Raw genomic sequence first — 19,253 nt, 5'->3', positions numbered from 1 at the left:
GGGCCTGTAAGCTGGGGTTTGGCCTCTCCGGTCTCCTCAAGGACGGCCGTCTAGGAAATTTCCTCGCGCGTCACGGAGAGATTGCTTGTCCGCTCCGAGCGTCCGCGGGCATCCTGAACACTCACACCGCTCGGCAGCTATCTTGAGATACACGCATGCGATACGGCATTGTCATTTTGGGTTGCTTGTGAGCGATGGACGTGTGCGGTACACCGGAAGATACATTGGCGAGAAGGCATGCATTGTGGATATCTCAAGATTGGACCGTGCACCACGCTTCAAACACCTCCTTGCAACAGATCATGAAGTGCAATCTCTAGCCTGTGAGAGTAGCTCTTTTTGAATATTCAATCTCCTCTGCACAGGTTGTCCTGTTTCTCCTTGAAGTGTGAGGACAATTTGAAGTGAAAGTGCTATAATTAGTCCCGGTGCGATAGAACAACGCTAACCCCAATATGGCTGCTTAGTCGAGGTTCTTTGGTCGATCTCCGATCTCCTCCATGTCTTGGCGCTCACCTCTCCCTGACATCCGCCGAAGACAGACCGCCTGTAGTTCACGGTCGTGAAATCGACTACTATAGTCCTGCTTCACATATTATCCATCATGAGCATTTGACCTGCCTGATACTTCGTCGAGCCACCTCAGACCACGGAGTAGAGCATGCAATGAGCAAGCTTCATACACGCAGTCCCGTCACTAATTCCCTCGAGGACTCCGGTGTCGTTCGAGCATGGCTCAAATCATGCACAGACCATCATGAGCTATGCAGGAAGACGATCTCTGGTATCCTAGTAAGAGACGGATTGCCGGGAAATGCCTTACCCACAAGGATCATCGAAGTGGGTGACGATCGAGGAACTCCGCCCAAGTTGGTTGCTACCGAGGGCCAGATGGGCATATATCTTGCGTTGAGTTACTGTTGGGGAACGACCCAACAATCATCTCAAGACGACGAGATCGAACATCTGCGATTTTGAGGATGCCATACCTTTCCCTCTCTTGCCAGCAACTATCAATGATGCTGTAATCACGACTCGTCAGCTAGGTGTTCGCTTTCTTTGGGTTGATACCCTCTGTATCATCCAGGATGACGACCTGGATTGGAATAATGAATCCGCCAACATGGGCAGGATATTTCAGCTCGCGCTCTGCACCCTGGCAGCAACTTCAGCGCGGCATAGCGGCGAAGGCCTTTTCCTATCCAGACAGGTCGATAATGGACATGAGCTTCGCGACCTCGGAGAAGAACTTGCACGCTACGAGTGGAGTAAAAGAGGATGGGTAGTACAAGAACGCATTCTTTCTCGTCGAATTATCCCTTATGCTTCTCAGCAGCTCTTTTTCGAGTGTCAAGAAGGCGTCTTTGCCCAATCTGACAACGGTCCAACGCCTTTTACCCATAATCTGTAGTCGAAACCACGAATCTTCCATCGGCTCATGCTCGAAGCAACGGCAATAGCAAGGATGACGAACGGCTACCATATGTTGCAGACTCTCAGAGTTGTTGCGGCGCTGATCAAGAATCACTCTCTGTTTGGAAGAAGTCCTGATCCTGACAGAGTTCACAGCGCACAGCACCGCTTCTGGTCTAGAGTTGTTCGAACGTACAACCAGTGCGATTTAACTCAAGCTAGCGACAAGCTCCCTGCTATATCTGGTCTCGCCCAAGAAATGAGTACTCTGATTCGCCAGACGTATTTTCAAGGCTTGTGGGTTGAAGACATCGCAAGAGGGCTCTTCTGGTGTGGGTCTCATGACCCATTAACTAGATTAGAAGGCGCTCAAGATGTGTATGCTCAAATCTCCCTTGACATTTCAGCAAGATTGCTTAGCGAGTTGGGCAGCCTGGGAAGGTGAGACCCGAATGGCAACCTACTATGCTGAGTACGACACGGGCAGACCCCGGGTATGCGAGACCAACATCGCGAATCGCGGCACTCTTCATCTAAGGGCCCATTTCTGGAAAGCCTCGAGATTACCCGCAGGCGACGCAACAAATTTTCTCGACAACTGGATCATGCAAGATTGCTGGACTAACCCGGGAAAAGACACAAACGAGATATCAAGAGACCTACCTCGATTTAATCAGTTCATTATTCAAGGAGAACAGGACCGTGACATACAGGGAGTGATTTCCTTCGATGACGAGTCGAACCAACCGCTGAACTTCACGTGTGTTATCTTGAACACGGTTTCTGTTAAAAACTCGATGACAGGGGAAAGTGGGTATGGCTATTACCAATTAATCGTTCAAGAATCCCCTGTTGTTCCTGGAGCGTATGAGCGAGTTGGGGTGGGGATTGCCCTGTCGTTGACAGACTACATACCCCGTGGCTGGCTCGGCCGTGCTTCTCCTTCTAGCCGCATTCTTCTCGTGTGAATGGCTCTCAACCCAATATAATGACTGAGGGCGGCTCCGGGGTAATGTAGGTGGCTGCCAAGCAAAAGGAAATATAGAAGTGAATTTGTATGTATCGCTGGAACACCTCGGTGAGTACAGCGTACAGAAAGCCGACTTAAGGCTATTCACTAATACAAACCACCACTAAAGATATAAATAAACAAAAATTTCCTGCCTTCCCGTTCACAACACCTGGAAGCAGGAGCCGTTACTGCCTTTGCCCCGTTGGTCGAGTCGGTTGCCGTTACTGTGCACTTCTCCCGAAGTGTTATCTCGCTAGCCCCTTCCACTCAGCTGCACCTTCGGGCTGAGTGCTCGCTCTCCTCGAGATCTGCTACAACGCTCAGTTGCCCCCTAGACCGGACCCCAGTGGTCGAGTTAGTGCTGTCAAAACCTATTCGTGGGTGAGGTCTCAACGTTAAAAATTGGCTCTTCTGTACCACCGGGTGAGTCGAAAGATCATCTGTACTTACCAGCAGTTCTCGAGTTCCTTTTTTGCCCCCTTTTTCAGTCTCACTCACGTGACCACTACGCTGCCACTACTCACTGCTCACTACTCATTACGAAGGACCACCAGCGCACTCTAGCGCTCAATATGTGCTCTACCCCCAGACAAACTGTTAGTGGGCTCCGCGCGCTCGTCTCAGTCAAGCGACCAAGAAACGACTTTTCTGCCCTAGGGCTATGGAAGGCTGAACGGGACGAGAGGCTGGCGGGTTGGGCGGTACGGAAGGGATGGAGCGGAGTTTTGAAGAGGAGGAGGTTATTGAAAGGGTATTGAAGAAGAGATATAGAGGAAGCGAGAAGTTGGAACTGTTATGCGCAAAGAATCGTTGCATTGAGGAGGTTTGGAGGAAAAGTTAGGATTGGTAGCAGCTTTTCGACCCGTTTGGCACGCGAAGGGTCCTTCAATGAAGTGCGGAAAATCATCTACTGTTGTCTTTTCCAGATATTGTAGATCAGTTCTACGGCTTTCACGACGTGAGAGTGTTGTTAGAACCAGACCGATTCTTTGTCCGATATCAATGGTCTGATTTGGGGTATTTTGTGTGATGGCTTTCCCTAGGGTTCAAATCTGGGTCGGGATCTTGACTTGTGAGAAGGTCTCGAAGGGGTGCTGGGGAGCCACAATTATCTCCCGAATCACACCGAAAGACACTTCGAGAAGAACAATCTGTAGTGGGGAAGTTCCTCGACGTGAGGGTTGGACTAATTCAACAGCTGAGATATCGAATACTTGAATAGCCGAAATCAAACACCTAGCTATTACCCAAGTGCTCCCGGGCCTATTACGACACCTAAGAATATCTCAGGCTCCGATACATCACCTCTTCTTTGCAGCCTTCTCCTCTATAGCACGCATCGCAGCTCTCGCACTTCGACTACCCCCCAGCTTCGGCCCTTTGGGCCTCTCCTCTCCTTTCGTGCCTTTAGCCGCGCCGGGAGGCGCAGGAGCCGTACGTCTGACATTTCGAGACTCGACTGCGTCAATGAATTCCTGTCTGAATCTCTCCGCTAGGAGGTCGTCGGCGGCCTGGTCGCCTTCCGAGTGCCCTAGGGCCTCAGGCTCATCGTACATATCCACTACCGTAGAGTTAGCGAATGCATGGATTTACAGCGTATGGTGAAACTTACGCCTACTCTCCCTGAGTACCTCCTCAACGAGCAGATCCCGCTTGATATCCTCACTATTCCGCCTTTTCCGGCCCCGCCACGGCTTACCATCTCTCCCAAGCCTCACTTTCCCAGGCCTTAGCCCACTCTGTGGCTCATCGTCCGGCAATCCCTCCATCTTCCTCCTCGCAGCCTCTGTCCGCGCAATATTCTGCGCCGTAGCATCCGGCCCCAAATCAATTTCTTGCAGTTTCCCGACGCCAGCCGGCTGTCTCTCGCGCGCCTTCTCCGACGCCGCAATCGCTGTGGCGCGCTCTTCGGTAGACATGTCATCGAGGGTCGTTATGCTTAGTGCCGCCTGCGAATGACGGAGCTCAGCCATTCTGGCGTCTATAAATTCCATCCTTAAACTATCAGTCCCCGTTTCAAGAAACGCAATGGATATGGTATGCGGAGGGCCCACTCACATGTGTTTATCGTGTACGTCTGCTACCTTCCCCGTTTGTGGTGCGAACCGCTTCGCCGCGATATCGACCGCGGAGCGATTGTCATCGGTATGGGGGATCAGTGCGTCGGAGGGTGGTGGTGCGGCGGCGCGGGTCGAGGTTTGCGATGAGTTCGAGAACTCGATGCCGGCGCGGCGCGTCTTGCCTTGCTTGCGGCGGCGGAGGATCTCGGCCATAGAGAGGCCTCCATCCTTTTGCCCTTCGGTTTCGGCATTGTCTTGAGGAGTTCGGGTATGTGATTCGGGTGTGGCGAGGGATTGAGGGCTTGTGATCTCGTGCGATTCGTCTTCGACGGCTTTGCGGAATATCTTCCGGCGCTTCGAGGCTCGGAAGAGTGGTTCGCTGGGTTTGGCGTCTAGGTCCGCCATAGTTTGATTGTAGATAGTGAAAGGGTGTGCCCAGGCGTGTTGCATGGAGGTGGTGAGTATGGGTGGTGGAGGACTTAGAGGCGAGGTCGATTCGATGTCACGTGCGAACAAAGCTTCTCCACCTCCAAGACCCCACAGCTGAAGGGACGAACAGTGAAAGCTCTACAGGAAACGTGAATAATAAGCCCCCTCATATGCTCATTAAATACTGTTCTTCTATTAACAGTTCTGTGCTAAAGAGTTCAGCCAATAGCAGTCCTTCGGCTTTAAGCATAGCTCACATCCCTGCCAAATTTTTGGACTTCGAAAATTTCGCGACACAGCAAACTGAACACAACTCTGTACACGGTACTGAACCACCCACAATGGCACCGGTAAAGGCGAAGGCGCCTAGCAAGAAAGAACGGCAGCCAGAACTGCCGGAGGAAACGAATGCGCAAGCTCTGATCAAGGCGCCTACACCAGACGAATCGTCCGACGACGATCAAGAAGAATTCGCGGGGTTCGATGATGATGATAGCGAGGAAGATCACGAAGACGATGAAGAGCAAGAGCAAGGAGAAATCAGTGGAAGTGACTGGGAAAAGGATTCTACTGAAGAAGCGCTAGAGAGGGCTGTATTTGGAGATGCAGTGGGGTTCAGGGAGGGGTTGAGGTCGTTGGCAGCTGACGAGAAAAGAGGGCTAGATGACGAAGAAGACCAGGAAGATGGGATGGAGCTGGACAGGTTAGCCGATGCAGATGTATGTTTTACATTTAGGATTTGCTTCAGTAGCCCCAGCTAATATAAATCCTTCTACAGCTTTTCTTCATCGACTCCGGACCTGGGCCCGCTCCCGCTGGTGGGGGAGGTTCTGATGGCGAGGATGGCGAGTTTCAAGGCAAACACAGGGAACAGCCTGCGTGGGAAGACAGCGACGACGAGAGAATATCAGTCTCTTTGGCTTCCGTGCCACGACTTAGGAAACTCAGGAAGACGGAGGAAGAGGACGTCATAAGCGGGAAAGAATATGTCAAGAGGCTGCGAAAGCAGTATGAGCGACTACACCCCACGCCAGATTGGGCGCGTACGGCCACGATCAAGAAACGAAGGAGGTCAGATGCTTCAGGCTCCGATACCGATTCGTCTGCGGACGAGATGGACGTGGACAGGGATTCAATCTCCGTCCAGCCGCTAGCAAAACTGTTGCAAGATGCAGATATGCTCACTAAGGGATTGAATTCAAGGTCGAACAAGCGCCGTAAACTGCAACCAGAGGTTCTGGATATACAGCGCATGAAGGACATTAGTGGAGCACTACCGGTACGTTTTCTGCAACAACCATATATGCTTGTATTTGCTAATCCTCCTTACATAGTCTGCAATCACATCTCTCTCTTTCCACCCGACTCTTCCTCTCCTGCTATCGTCCGGTCCAGCTTCAACCCTCTACCTTCACCATATCCACCCACATCCTCCTAATCCGAACCCCCTCCTTACGTCCCTCCACATCAAAAGAAATCCACTCACCACGACTGCCTTCCACCCTACCGACTCTCGAGTATTTCTCAGTGCGCGACGCCGCTACTTTCACATATGGAACCTGACGACCGGCCTGGTAGAGAAGGTCACTCGCGTGTACGGTCATCAGGACGAACAGAGAAGTATGGAAGACTTCTCTTTATCTCCGAATGGGCAATATATGGCGTTGAAAGGTACCGCGCGCAAGGGTGGCGGAGTAGTCAACTTCCTCAACGCCTATACGTTGCAATGGATTGCGCAATGTAGGGTAGATGGCCTTGGCGGTATCGCAGACTTTTCCTGGTGGGGAGATGGTCGTGGCATCACAATTGCATCTAAGAACGGTGAAGTCTCAGAATGGAATGTGGAAGAGAAGCGACTGGTGGCGAGATGGGTAGACGACGGAGCTGTGGGCACGACGACGATAGCGCTCGGAGGAAAAAGTGGAAGAGACGGTTGGATAGGCGGAGATAGGTGGGTCGCAGTTGGAAGTTCGAGTGGCATCGTCAATATCTATGATCGCAGGGCTTGGAGTGCCAATCGGAAAATCCCATCCAGCGACAGCGACGATGAGGAAGTTGTAAATGGAGGCATCCCGAAAGCTCCGAAGCCAACCCGTGTACTGGATCACCTTACTACCCCGACATCTCACCTCGCTTTTTCGCCAGATGGACAGCTCCTAGCTATGTCTAGTCGATGGAAAAAAAATGCGCTGCGGCTAGTTCACCTGCCTAGCTGTACAGTATACAGGAATTGGCCGACTGACAAAACACCGTTGGGGAGGATAACAGCGATAGCCTGGGGGAAAGCCGACAGAGAGGAGGCGCTAGCTTTCTTGAGTGTCGCAAATGAGCAAGGAATGATCAAGCTTTGGGAAGTGCGAGCATAAGAGCTGATGCAGAGGTAGGCTTGGATAGGTTGACCAACGGAATATTACTACCATCTTCTGAGCATCTTCGTAAACGTGCTATCGCATAAAGCTCTTAATTGCTGGCTTACTACATTGGGGCTTTAAGTCCAGCGATAGTCGTAGCGTACCATTGTCGGGGCACCTGAATCACTGTCAATGAAGTATGCATTAGCAGGAATTGGCAGACACCAAGAACGGGGCTAAACACGTGAACCCCACTGCCTGGGCTCTAATCTCGTTTGCTTGACAGCACTATAAGAGATATCTCAGCTAGCAAGACATCGGTGATTAAATATGTAGCCTAATCTGCATTCTACACACCAACCGCCCTTACCCTACGCATCCAACGGGAACCGGCTCAAGATCTTGAAACTCCTTAGACTCTCCAAGAAATCTTTGCTCAAATCCCCACCGCTCTTCTGCAAGATGACCCCATCACCCTCCTTGATACCCGCTGCCGCAAACGCCGCCGTCCCATCTCCAACCGCGCCAACCGGTTTCCCGTACCTATACCCCTCCTGCAGAACCTGCAACGGCCGACCCGCGGGGAACAGCGTCGACGCCGCGGTGCCATTGCCGTACCCCTGCGCGGTCGAGAAGAGCGCTTTTGTCCCATCCCCGACGATGATCCCATCGAACGCCGTGGCATCAGCGAGCGCGTAGGTGACGTCGATACCCTCAGACAACACCTCCGCAACGACGACCACATCCACATTCTCCTTCGCAAATGCGTCTTTCAACCCCTTGAGACTCGAATCATCCCCCTTCCCGGTCGTCAAAAAAGCTACCCTCAACCCGTCCAACTTCAGCAACTTCTTCGCAAACACACTCACCCCGCTCGTCTTGTTGTTGTGGTAGTACGTATCGTCGGCCGCAGGCGCCTCTAGCCCGATAGCGGACGCCACGCGAACGGCCACATCGTGACTGATACGGTTAAGCTGGATTAAAACATTGTTCTTCACGACGGTTGATTTGAGATTGGATGTTTCAAAGCGGATTGCGTTGATGAGGAATTGCTGCTCGGTGGGGAGCAGCGAGTTGAAGAAGAGGCGGGGCTGCGACCAGACGTCGGCGAAGGTGGGGGAGACGGCGCGGGTGAGCTTGCCCGAGGCGCCGCGGGAGGGCGCGGTGAAAAAGCCGTTGTTAATAGTTTCGTTGGCTTGCGCAGGCGAGCCTTTGTTGAGCGTGTTGGGGCTGTAGGCGGCAGTGTTGAGGGGAATGAACATTTGGCCTGTTGTGGGTATGTTAGAAGACTACGTTGTAGTACAAAGTAGTATAATGACAATGAGAATGTGAATGAGAAACCGTTTCACGTACCTGCGCCGTCCCGGTTGTTGTTGTGTACTGGTACGCGAGGTTGGTTGATTGGTAGTTGCTCGAAGTTCGGTCCTCCGTTGCGGCTACGGGCAGTGAGTACAAGGTTTTGAGTGGAGGGGTCTGAACTTAGTGCGAGGACTTACTTTAGTTGAGTATCAAGGTACGAGAACAGCCGGCCTTGTAGGAGGGGATCTTCCGTAAAATCAATTCCTCTTACGATATGCGCTTTACACGTGCCGATTGTCAGTAAATGCGTATAACGTGGGACAGAACATGATCACCGACCTGGTTGAAACTATAAGAGGCACAACTCGTCAGCAGGTTTCTTTGTTCTTTGATGATCGGGAGTCGGGGATAAGGGGAATCCGTGCATGCTTACCATTATCTGCTCAGTCTCCGCGAAGTAGTTCCTCGGGTTGCGATTCAACACAAGTTTTCCTAGTGGTGTGACAGGTACAAGCTCTTCGGGGACAATCTTTGTTGGATCCAAAAGATCAAAGCCAAAGCGGAGCTGGCCCTCCTCGTCCATGATTTGTACGCCGAACTATCCCTTGTCATTTGAAAGCTTTTGAGTAGAGTAGTAATGGACGTACCTCCCACTCCGGGAACCTCCCCTTTTCAATGGAGTCGAAAAGGTCCTGTCTGTGGAAATCCGAGTTCTTCCCGGACGTAGCTTGGGCCTCTTCCCATACCAAGCTGGCCTTGCCTTGCAGCGTGCGGAACTTGAACTTTACTAATTTGGTCTTACCGTCGTCTGTTACAAATCTAAAAGTATGGACACCGAACCCGTCCATATGACGGAAAGACCTGACAATGCCATTTGGCGACATGGCCCAAAAAAGAGTATGCAAGGCGCTTGGCTGCTGGCTGAAAAAGTCCCAGGCTGTGTCATGTGCTGTAGCAGCCTGCGGGATTTCCGAGTCCGGAGAGGGCTTCACAGAATGAATGAGGTCAGGAAACTTGATAGCGTCCTGAATGAAGAACACGGGGATATTGTTGCCGACGATATCTGATCACTTGTCAGTCACTACATCCAAGTTGCTTTATGCGGCTTACCGTAATTTCCTTCATCGGTGTAGAACCTAGTAGCAAATCCGTGGACATCCCGAGCGGTATCTGGAGAGCCTCTGCTGCCAGCAACGGTGGAGAAGCGGATGAAGACGGGTGTCTCTTTGCCCTTGGAGCCAAGGAATGATGCCGCGGTGATATTTGACCAGTCGCCGTAAGAAGTGAAGATACCGTGAGCACCGGCACCACGAGCATGGACTGCTCGTTCTGGCACGCGTTCGTGATCGAAATGTTGTCTGCAAAGATCAGCTGTCAGTAAAAAAAAAAGGGCGCTGGGACGGAGCGTGGGTTTGGAATGATTGAGATGAGTATTTGAACGCTATTCAAGTTGGGTTTTAGACATGATTTAGGCCGTTTTTCAACGCATCTCCAAGAAGATTGGCACGAGGATTACTGGTTTGATGGAAATTAACGTACATCTTCTGGCGAAAGATAAAATCTTCCAGCAGCGTAGAGCCACGCCCGCCAGCTTTGAGGCTTTCTTGGTCCGAAATCGGCCCACCAACGTCGCTGGTCAGAACGACATCAGTGTCATCGACCTCATATTGCTTGAGAAAATCGTCGGTCGACGCGGGGACATCTCGGGCTCTGAGTTCACCGCCCATATATGGGCATTGAGCCGCGACGACATGGCCATATACTACAGCCGTAAGCAATACTTGAAGAGCAACCATGATGAAGATCCAAGGGTGTCACGAGCAAATCTTCAAGGAGAGGGAAAGGCGCGCATTTTATACTACAAGGTCCCAGGATGTCATCAGTACTGTGGGACCTGTCGTAAGATACATACTTGGTTCCATTGTGGCAAGCGCGTGGGATAAGCCAAAAGATTTAAACCCTGTTTGTTGTGCTTTGGGCAAAGCTCCTTCAATGACGGCACGAGGAAGAGTCTGAGTGGGTTACCAATAGGCAAGTGACAGGGCTCTCGGTCACCTCGACCGAGCACGGCATTCCCGTGCATGACTTGTGCACAAGGACAGGCACGGCCTCCGCAATTGGATCTCTCTCCGGGGTGATGTGACTAAATCCACTATGGCGGGCGAACCCGAGTGCTGGCACCACTCCTGCCTGCAAGCAGATCTCGGTGATTCTGTACGGCTTCAAAGAAAAAGTGCGTTGAGATTGAACAGAGAAAACATGGAGTACTTCGGCACTTTTCGAGTGCAATGAAGTCACAGGGAATATGTGAAGCAGCCAGCGGGTGGAACGAATCACAGAGGCGGCAAAGAAATCGAGGGACTTTGCTTTGCCCAGCAGGCTTCTGGCTTGGCAACGCTGATCTACCCTACGTCGGTGAGACTACGATTACGCGTATGGGCTCGCTGGGCCAGATCGCATTATTACAAATAGGTAGGTGGCATGTGGTGTGTCTGGAGGATGCTTGGTAAAGCGACAAGGTCGCGGCTCCGTTGCAGCTCTTGGAGCATCATTGTATAGCGGATAGCTACTCGCTGTGCCAGGGCAGCCCGACAGGCGTTGCTCGGATAGATGAGGAGGAAAGCATCATCATCTCGGGATTCTCGGTCAGGTCAGGGGTCAACGCGCAGGTACATGTACATACAATATGCGGCTAGAATTTGGACACCTCCGATGCCAGATGGAGAAGTACCGGAAGAAACTTATTGGATCTCTACGCCGGGGGCGCCGACTCTAGCGTATCGCGTATCGCAAGAAGAGGCACTGATGAGGCTGTAAGTCCCGGTCACGGGCAGCGGGTGGCGGGCTCGGGAGTGCGAGCTCTTTCGGCGCGAGAATCATTGAGTCCCAGGACCTCGATAGGGCAGCGTGATGCGGTGATAAAATTGCAGCCGGTGGGACGACGTTTGCTGACTAAGTTGGCACTATTTAACTAATTTAACTACCTTAGCTACCTACGTTAGGACTCTCGGGAGGGCATGCCGATGTGAGGCAAAACATGTATACGACTAAATTCTAGAGACGTATTCTATAATGGGAGAGCGTTGAAGTAATGTGCACGGTCCAATTCTGAGTTGTCTCGCCACCGGAGTTCGCAGATTGACAATACTCGCCATACAGACTAAGGTCAGTTGTCCAGAATAATCTATAAGCTCAACAGCCTATTTCAAAGTCCGTTAGATTGCCAATTGTCGGCGCAGAAAAGTATGACATTCATGTCCTATTCTGTCTCTAATATCGATATTCTGCAATTGTGGAGGTAACTATCCCTTAACCCGCTGCGGCGCAACGCTCGGGCCAGGCTTGGCGGAACATCGTACCGAGCTGTACGCTGGGGCATCAACACAGAATGTAAACAATAGAAATCACAGCCAATTTGACCACGATTTGTTCCTCCAAAATGCCCAGAACATCAAACGACATTGACTACGTCAAATGGAAGGATTCTCGCTCCAAAACCTCCAAAAATCCACCACCAGCGCCGTGGCCGGTGCCCCAGTTCTCTCCCCTTCGAATTGACGACTGGTATAAGCACGGCGAAGCCTCAGTGCCTCCAGGTCTTGATCGGCACGATGCAATGGCCATTTTCAAGCTATTCTTCACAGATGAGATGCTAGAGAAGATGGTAGAGTGGACAAATCTGTACGCAGAGGTTCACCAGCCCATAGAGGACGATGCACCGGGCGGGAAAGCTAGGCCTTGGCAACCAACGAATAAGCAAGAGATATACGCATATTTTGGGGTCGTAATTCACATGGGAGTGGCCGTGGAGCCTGCTGTAGAGGACTACTGGGCGAATCAAGGCGCCCGACATGACGTTGCCAAGTACATATCCAAGAACCGATTTGAACAGCTTGAGCGTTACATTCGATGCAGTCCTGTGCCTCAGGATGGATTCCACACCACTTTTAACCGCGTAGAAGAGCTCTCTGAGCATCTAAGAGTACGCAGCCGCATGTACTGGAATCCAGGGCCTTATCTAGCTATAGATGAAACAATACAGCGCTTTATGGGAAGGGCCAGCGAAATCGTCAATATTCCAACAAAACCGACACCCGAAGGCTTCAAGATATGGGTTCTTGCGAATCAAGGCTACGTTCTAGATTGGCTATGGCACGCCAAAGGAGATAAGAAAGGCCCCGTTGATCTTGATAAATCCTTCCTTGCTAAGGAGTTTACTAAAACATAAGCAGTTGTGCTGGATTTTCTTACGCAGCGCCATCCTGTTTCCAACGCACCTCTCTATCCCCCCCCACAAGCACGTGGTTTGGCTCGATAATCTATTCACTTCTGTGAAGCTTTTTAAGCGCCTCCGAGGGCTTGGCATAGGCGCAGCAGGTACGGTTCGAACTACACGTACGCAGCGTAAGGAAATGGGTGAAGAGGAGCATAATATTATGGTTAAGGAAGCCACACAAGCTATATAATTAAACACACGATTAAGGCCTAAGAAGAAATAGAAGGTTCCTGCTAAGAAATTCTCTCCATTACTTACAGACCTCAAATTAAGTTATAATAAGCAGATTCCGTGGGGCCAGCTATATGCGGAATTATCAAAGAGTCACAAGGTTATGGAATTCGCTTGGAAGGGCGCAACGGTTGTTTTATTCCTCTCCACAGTTCATAATGGCCAGAACTACGTCGCCAAGCTACGGAGGTGCCCAGCTACTACTAATAAGGGCTACAGGCAAACCGTAAAGATATTCAGAAATTAGCCAAGAGCGGTGCTTAATATACCAGAGTTTATCGAGGAGTACAACCTCTGGATGTGCGGGGTTAATATTGCAGACCAGCTACGCAGCTACTATAATACAAATTGTGTCCATAGGAAGACCTGGAAGCCACTATTTAGTTTCCTATTAGATACAGCTGTGGACAATAGCTACATGCTCTCCTTATATAGGCCTGAGCCGGGCTCCGGTGAGCGAGCCCTTCGACGAGATTCGCATCTACAATTCTGTTGAGACCTACGAGACGCCTTACTGCATGCATCTGTTCGTGTACATAAGCCACCTAGTAAGGAGGGCATGAAAGGGTGGATGGATATTGTGTGGAAGCCGGTCAGGGAGCATCAGCTTGTAAAACAGTTCACCAAGCAGCCTACGTGCGCTGCCTGTTCATACAAGCACCGCACAAGCTCACAGCCTCATCGCGGTAATTGGAAACCACTCGCAGATCTATCAATTAACACTACAATGAAGAGTAGAGAGGATAGCCGTGGTTGGAAGCGCCGTCAGCGGCCGCCAAGGACGAATTGGGGGTGTTCTGTATGCCATATTCCCTTGTGCAAGAAGGGGAGGTGCTGGAGCGAGCACGTGGCTAAGCTCACCACCAAGGACTAGCTATACAAGCAGCTATGTACATAGAAATCGACGAATCTGAATAACCTCAAGCCATCGTACATCTCATCACAAGGGGCTCGATTAAGGGCTTCTTATTGGCCGAGCTATGTGGCCCAAGCGTTGCGCCAGAAGCAGCGGGTTAAGGGATACAAGCCAAGAGTCACATAGTCAGACTCTACCGGATGAAGCAATTTCCGCTTGAAAGTTGGCGTGTATATAGATAGAAAGGTGATCTTTTCTACATACGTAGAGAACGTAAGGGATTCATGTGGTTTACAAGGGGAAGATGAAGCACGGATTCACTCGTATTGCAAATAGCACGTGATCAATAGTAGTAAGCTTCAGTCATGCATTATTCATGTAATTCCATTATCATGTCTATGCCCAGTAGAAACAGGATTGCCCCAGCCGTCTGATCATTGAAAGGGAAATTGAACATAGGAGAGAGAAGAGGTGGATTTTAGGAGAACAGAGCCGCCCACCGCACATGGACGCCAAGTGTACATCAAGGAGGGAATCCAAAGCAACACATTTCATGCGGATGTGCCAGTCTTGAAAGGCCAGCGCCAGCCGGTCAAATCCTCCGGATCCATGCCCTCGTGGAAGGCGTAGTTCCGGGCCGTGATTTGCCGGTTCAACAACTCCTCCCTCGCGGAGCTCGCCTTGTTCTTCAGGTTTGGCATGCGGTCAATCGCGTCGATAGCCAGACTGAACCGATCTGTCTCGTTTCGGATGGCGAGCTCGAGGGGGGTGTCGATGTTGCCCTTCTCCTTGTAGCCGCGCACATGGAGGTTGTGTTGGCCTTGACGCTTGTAGGTCAAGCGGTGAATGAGCCATGGGTACGAGTGAAAGTTAAAGATGACGGGCTTGTCATTGGTGAAAAGAGCGCGGTATTCCCGGTCCGAAAGACCGTGAGGGTGCTCTTTCTCTGGTATAAGCTTGAACAGATCAACTACGTTGACGAAACGGACTTTGATCTCTGGAACTAGCTCGCGGAGAAGGCAAGTGGCGGCGAGAGATTCGTGTGTGGGGACGTCACCGCAGGAGGCCATGACAACATCTGGCTCTTCTCCCTGGTCGTTGGAAGCCCAATCCCAGATACCAGCGCCCTTCGTGCAATGCTGAATAGCTTGCTCCATAGTGAGGTATTGGAGATGGTCTTGTTTGTCGGCGACAATGACGTTGACGTAGTTGGCACTACGGAAACAATGGTCCGTGACGCTGAGGAGGCAGTTGGCATCAGGCGGGAGGTAGATACGGACCACTTCGGGGCTCTTGTTGGCAACAACATCGAGGAAGCCTGGATCCTGATGTGTGAAGCCGTTGTGGTCCTGGCGCCAGACGGTTGCAGTCAGGAGGATGTTGAGAGAGGCAACCTTGACACGCCACTCGACCTCGAGGCACTTCTCTAGCCACTTGCAATGCTGGTTGACCATTGAATCGATGATGTGGATAAAAGGCTCGTAGCTGTTGAGTAGACCGTGCCGTCCTGAGAGGACGTAGCCTTCGAGCCAGCCTTCGCAGGTGTGCTCGCTAAGCATTTCCATGACCCGACCCGCAAAAGCAAGATTTCCGCCGTCGGCATCTTCTTCGAAGTATTCGCCCATCCAAACTTTCTTGCCAGCTTCGTAGATGGCACCAAGCTTGTTTGACTCAGTCTCATCGGGACCAAAGACACGGAAGTGGTTGGGGTTGTTCTTCACGATGTCTCGAAGGAAAGTAGCAAAGATAGCCATGCTACCAACATTCTCGACACCACCTTGTTTGACTGGAGTGGCGTAGTCGCGGAAGTCCGGGAGGTGAAGCTTGCGGCGAAGGATGCCACCGTTGGCTACGGGGTTGGCGCTCATGCGTCTGACTCCTGTGGGTGCAAGGTCCTTCAGTTCCGGGATAAGAGCACCAGACTCATCGAAGAGCTTTTCTGGTCTGTAGCTGCGCATCCATTCTTCCAGGATTTTCAGGCTATTCTTGTTCTTGGCGACGTCCGGAATAGGGACTTGATGGGAGCGCCAGAAACCCTCGAGGAACTTTCCGTCAACCTTGCGAGGTCCAGTCCAACCCTTCGGCGTGCGGAGCACAATCATGGGCCAGCGTGGACGGAATGCTTTGCCAGAATCGCGGGCTTGCTTCTGGTACTTCTTGATTTCCAGAACGCAATGTTCCAATGTGGATGCCATGGCCTGGTGCATGGTGGGTAGATCTGATCCTTCCACAAAGTACGGTTGCCAGCCATACCCGATGAAGAGCGCCTCGAGCTCCTTGTGGCTAATACGCGCTAGGATAGTGGGGTTGTTGATCTTGTAGCCGTTGAGATGCAGTACGGGAAGAACCGCACCATCAGTGATTGGGTTGAGGAACTTGGTGCTGTGCCAGCTAGTTGCTAGCGGGCCAGTCTCGCTCTCGCCGTCGCCAACCATTGTTAAAGAGATGAGATCTGGGTGATCGAAAACGGAACCGAAGGCGTGCGAAATCGAGTATCCGAGCTCTCCACCTTCGTGAAGACTACCTGGGGTTTCCGGGGTTGCGTGACTGCCGATGCCACCGGGAAACGAGAAAGCCTTGAAGAATCTCTGCAGGCCCTTTAAGTCTTCGGATTTGTCGGGGTAGACCTCGGAGTAGACACCCTCGAGGTAGGAGTTCGAAAGAACGGCGGGGGCTCCGTGGCCGGGGCCAGAGATGAAGAGGGCATCCAAGTCGTACTTCTTAATGAGACGGTTCATGTGGATCCAGGTGAAGCTCTGTCCCGCATCGGATCCTGTCAAGATGGGTCAATATTGCCTGAGAAGCTGGATGGAGAGTTCAGTACCCCAATGGCCGAGTAATCGGCGCTTGATGTGATCCAGAGTGAGGGGATCGCGTAGAAGAGGGTTCTCCTTCAGATAGATCATGCCCAAGCAGAGGTACATGGTCGCCATGAAGTAGTCATTTGTCTTGCGGAGCTCCTCAGCGCTGAGCGGCTGCTCGCTCGAGAAAGAGCGAGCATCGCCATAGGGAGAGATGCTCAGCTCCTTGAGGTCTTCGGTGACTTCTGTGGGTTTGGAGGAGGCCATGTTGATGATACCTCCAGTGGGAGCTTTCTTTGTGGGTGAGGGGTAGCGGTCAGCTATTAAGTAACTGTGCCTGAGCCGGAAGTCGGCGGAGACTACAGGGAGAGCTTGCTAGAAAGGCTAGGAAGCTAGGACAAGCTGTCAAATGGTGAGTGGTGAATGAAGAGATACCAGCGTGGGCGCGGGCAGCCTTTTATTTGGCTGGTGAGCCGCGGGCTGGCGCTGGGAGCTAGATACCCGGTCTTACGATGCCAATGCCTCGTAGACTCGGCGCGATGCGACTCTTGCAAAGGACGCGCTGCTACTGCGGCTTCGCCGTGGGCCGCAATCAGGTGAGGGCAATGCGCCACGCAGGACAGGGCTCTGTGGGTTAGCAACACGGGCAAGCTGCCTAGGTGGGGTGATGTTGCTGCATTCACTTTGCTGCAGGTGGTCGCGGTCGCGACGCGATCTCGGTTGATTTTTGGGTGGAATGATATGACCTCATGGTTCTTTGTTCGTGGAGTACGGCGTACTGTATGGGAAGTATTCTAGACCAAGCTACTTTAGAATATCAAAATGCAAGAACACTGCCAAACACTGACGCATTTCGGTACACAGTTATCTATTACTATAAGTTCTCAAGCTCAATTCCAGAGAGCTTGACCAGAGCTTCCTAATGAACTAGGTATCGCATATGTTCACTGACCTTTGGGCGCCTGGTGGCGCTCAGAACGCATTCCTTGCAGTCCACAGCTTGAGAATGTTACTATTACCCGTCGCAAGACCGCAATATTAGACTCATTAAGCACCCTTTCATAGTTTCATCTCAGAGAGTTCATTGGAGAAAAATTTATTTGTTGTTGTATCCGGATATTTCTTTCAGTGTACCAACACGCCAGGGGCTTTACAACCTCCACATCGTACGTAGAGGATGCCGTATTATTTACTACAGCTGCAACCATCATGCCACCTCAGGCTTGTCCCGGCCGCCGCACCCGTGTGGACCGCTCCACTCCGCCCGGATGTTAAGATAGCGGCTCGCTCTCTCGAATCAGTTATGCTGACCTTCTTACCCGGCCTCGATGCTACGTACTCCCGCCTGCTCTCCGCGTCTCTTGATCGTCGCGAGAGGCTTCAGAATTTTCTTCTCGACCGCGCTTCAGTGCCGTTCATCGACTTCCACAGACATTGGCCTGCAAGCTGTACCGATCAAGCCTTAGGGTATTCCTACACATTATGCGGTTACGAGGGGATCAGTCACCGAGTCCTTCCAATTACAAGGATTGCGGAGCTCCAACTTCCAGACCATCGAGATCGCGATTGCGATTGTCGCCACCGATTCCCATTTGAGACCGGACCCGTTTTCCATAAATCAGGCTGACTGCAGGCTCGGCAGCGGCTCTTGGCTCCTGATGTTGAAAACTTTCGGCGATTCTCAAGCTGCGGGATCAGTGGAACTGGCGCAGTCGTGGTGCTGGCCGCGCCGCGTTCCAGACGGTTTTCGCCATGAACACGAGACCTACGAAATCAATCAACAACCTTCCATGTCCGGTAATGCATCCTCCAAGCGCTCCTCGTCGCTCGGCTCGTAAGAGGAGCCCCGTCCGACGTGGTTGTAAACGCGGAGGCCTCATTCCTCAAGTTGAGAGCGTTGCGGGGCCGAGGAAAGCTCGCCTGCAGCTACGAGACGGCGACAGCAGGACACTTGGAATCGAACCCTGCACCGCATTTCAAGGCTCTCGTTGCTACAAAGCGGACACAGGACGCGCCCGTAGAGATGGCTTTGTCAAGCATTTTCCTGAGTTGTCTCAATTTCACAGTATATTTTGGCTGTGGGGTGGAGATAACTAACATTGGAAATGAGGGTGCTGACTTAGCGCGCATCCCACCATCCATCGCGATGCAGACCCCACGTGTTGCGACAGACCGAATCTATTAATCAAAGTATCTTTTAGAGAACGCGGCCCTATCTAATATATCATACTTCCCTCGAATAGCTGTCCTAAATCCTATGTTTGGCTGACAAAATATACGTATGTAAATGGGCGCCGCGCAGTTCATCACACAAGCTAATCAGCTCCCAGACGCTCCAATTACACCCCAAGGAGGCCTTCCGCTCCAACCGCCAGGATGCATCCATTGCTCTATTCGAGGCGTCAAACTCTTTCCACATAGTCGCCTGCCACTTCCAACCAACTCGTGCACATTACAATCATAGGTAGACGAGGTGAGCATACAGGATGAACTGTAGGTTGTATGTATACTCAGTCTACAGGGAT

General features: G+C 51.7%; 8 protein-coding genes across 8 annotated transcripts; 5 read left to right on the top strand and 3 right to left on the bottom strand.

Moving 5' to 3' along the window:
* The first annotated feature begins 594 nt into the window (after nucleotides 1–594).
* BDZ99DRAFT_464667 (uncharacterized protein) lies at nucleotides 595–1,130 on the top strand. Its single transcript, XM_033720377.1, has one exon. It carries the CDS (start codon nucleotides 667–669, stop codon nucleotides 976–978), a length of 312 nt encoding a protein of 103 aa, XP_033574721.1. The 5' UTR covers nucleotides 595–666; the 3' UTR covers nucleotides 979–1,130.
* Nucleotides 868–1,635, top strand: BDZ99DRAFT_535381 (uncharacterized protein). Its single transcript, XM_033726559.1, has one exon. It carries the CDS (start codon nucleotides 1,124–1,126, stop codon nucleotides 1,409–1,411), a length of 288 nt encoding a protein of 95 aa, XP_033574720.1. The 5' UTR covers nucleotides 868–1,123; the 3' UTR covers nucleotides 1,412–1,635.
* Nucleotides 1,636–1,865: 230 nt separating this feature from the next.
* BDZ99DRAFT_522375 (uncharacterized protein) lies at nucleotides 1,866–2,381 on the top strand (the record flags this gene model as incomplete). The annotated part of the gene is made up of 1 exon (XM_033725699.1): nucleotides 1,866–2,381. One exon carries the CDS (start codon nucleotides 1,866–1,868, stop codon nucleotides 2,379–2,381), a length of 516 nt encoding a protein of 171 aa, XP_033574719.1.
* Nucleotides 2,382–3,483: 1,102 nt separating this feature from the next.
* BDZ99DRAFT_65281 (uncharacterized protein) lies at nucleotides 3,484–4,933 on the bottom strand. Its single transcript, XM_033728797.1, has 3 exons — nucleotides 4,484–4,933; nucleotides 4,038–4,420; nucleotides 3,484–3,986 (listed from the first exon to the last, which is right to left on the bottom strand). Exons 1-3 carry the CDS (start codon nucleotides 4,888–4,890, stop codon nucleotides 3,727–3,729), a joined length of 1,050 nt encoding a protein of 349 aa, XP_033574718.1. The 5' UTR covers nucleotides 4,891–4,933; the 3' UTR covers nucleotides 3,484–3,726.
* A 322-nt stretch (nucleotides 4,934–5,255) lies between these two features.
* BDZ99DRAFT_446615 (WD40 repeat-like protein) lies at nucleotides 5,256–7,280 on the top strand (the record flags this gene model as incomplete). The annotated part of the gene is made up of 3 exons (XM_033717978.1): nucleotides 5,256–5,633; nucleotides 5,693–6,193; nucleotides 6,249–7,280. 3 exons carry the CDS (start codon nucleotides 5,256–5,258, stop codon nucleotides 7,278–7,280), a joined length of 1,911 nt encoding a protein of 636 aa, XP_033574717.1.
* Nucleotides 7,281–7,493: 213 nt separating this feature from the next.
* BDZ99DRAFT_464664 (catalase) lies at nucleotides 7,494–10,402 on the bottom strand. Its single transcript, XM_033720376.1, has 8 exons — nucleotides 10,104–10,402; nucleotides 9,675–9,922; nucleotides 9,212–9,627; nucleotides 8,998–9,162; nucleotides 8,904–8,913; nucleotides 8,762–8,843; nucleotides 8,619–8,701; nucleotides 7,494–8,532 (listed from the first exon to the last, which is right to left on the bottom strand). The coding sequence occupies exons 1-8, from the start codon at nucleotides 10,289–10,291 to the stop codon at nucleotides 7,637–7,639; spliced, it is 2,088 nt and encodes a 695-aa protein (XP_033574716.1). The 5' UTR covers nucleotides 10,292–10,402; the 3' UTR covers nucleotides 7,494–7,636.
* A 3,881-nt stretch (nucleotides 10,403–14,283) lies between these two features.
* On the bottom strand, nucleotides 14,284–17,143 carry BDZ99DRAFT_500072 (phosphoketolase). Its single transcript, XM_033723695.1, has 2 exons — nucleotides 16,752–17,143; nucleotides 14,284–16,700 (listed from the first exon to the last, which is right to left on the bottom strand). Exons 1-2 carry the CDS (start codon nucleotides 16,993–16,995, stop codon nucleotides 14,479–14,481), a joined length of 2,466 nt encoding a protein of 821 aa, XP_033574715.1. The 5' UTR covers nucleotides 16,996–17,143; the 3' UTR covers nucleotides 14,284–14,478.
* Nucleotides 17,144–17,778: 635 nt separating this feature from the next.
* On the top strand, nucleotides 17,779–18,505 carry BDZ99DRAFT_65046 (uncharacterized protein). Its single transcript, XM_033728795.1, has one exon. It carries the CDS (start codon nucleotides 17,906–17,908, stop codon nucleotides 18,353–18,355), a length of 450 nt encoding a protein of 149 aa, XP_033574714.1. The 5' UTR covers nucleotides 17,779–17,905; the 3' UTR covers nucleotides 18,356–18,505.
* Nucleotides 18,506–19,253: the final 748 nt, after the last annotated feature.

The sequence above is a fragment of the Mytilinidion resinicola genome (assembly GCF_010093595.1).
Source record: "Mytilinidion resinicola strain CBS 304.34 unplaced genomic scaffold BDZ99scaffold_13, whole genome shotgun sequence".
Lineage (NCBI taxonomy): Eukaryota > Fungi > Ascomycota > Dothideomycetes > Mytilinidiales > Mytilinidiaceae > Mytilinidion > Mytilinidion resinicola.
This window is presented reverse-complemented; position numbering and strand designations above follow the sequence as displayed.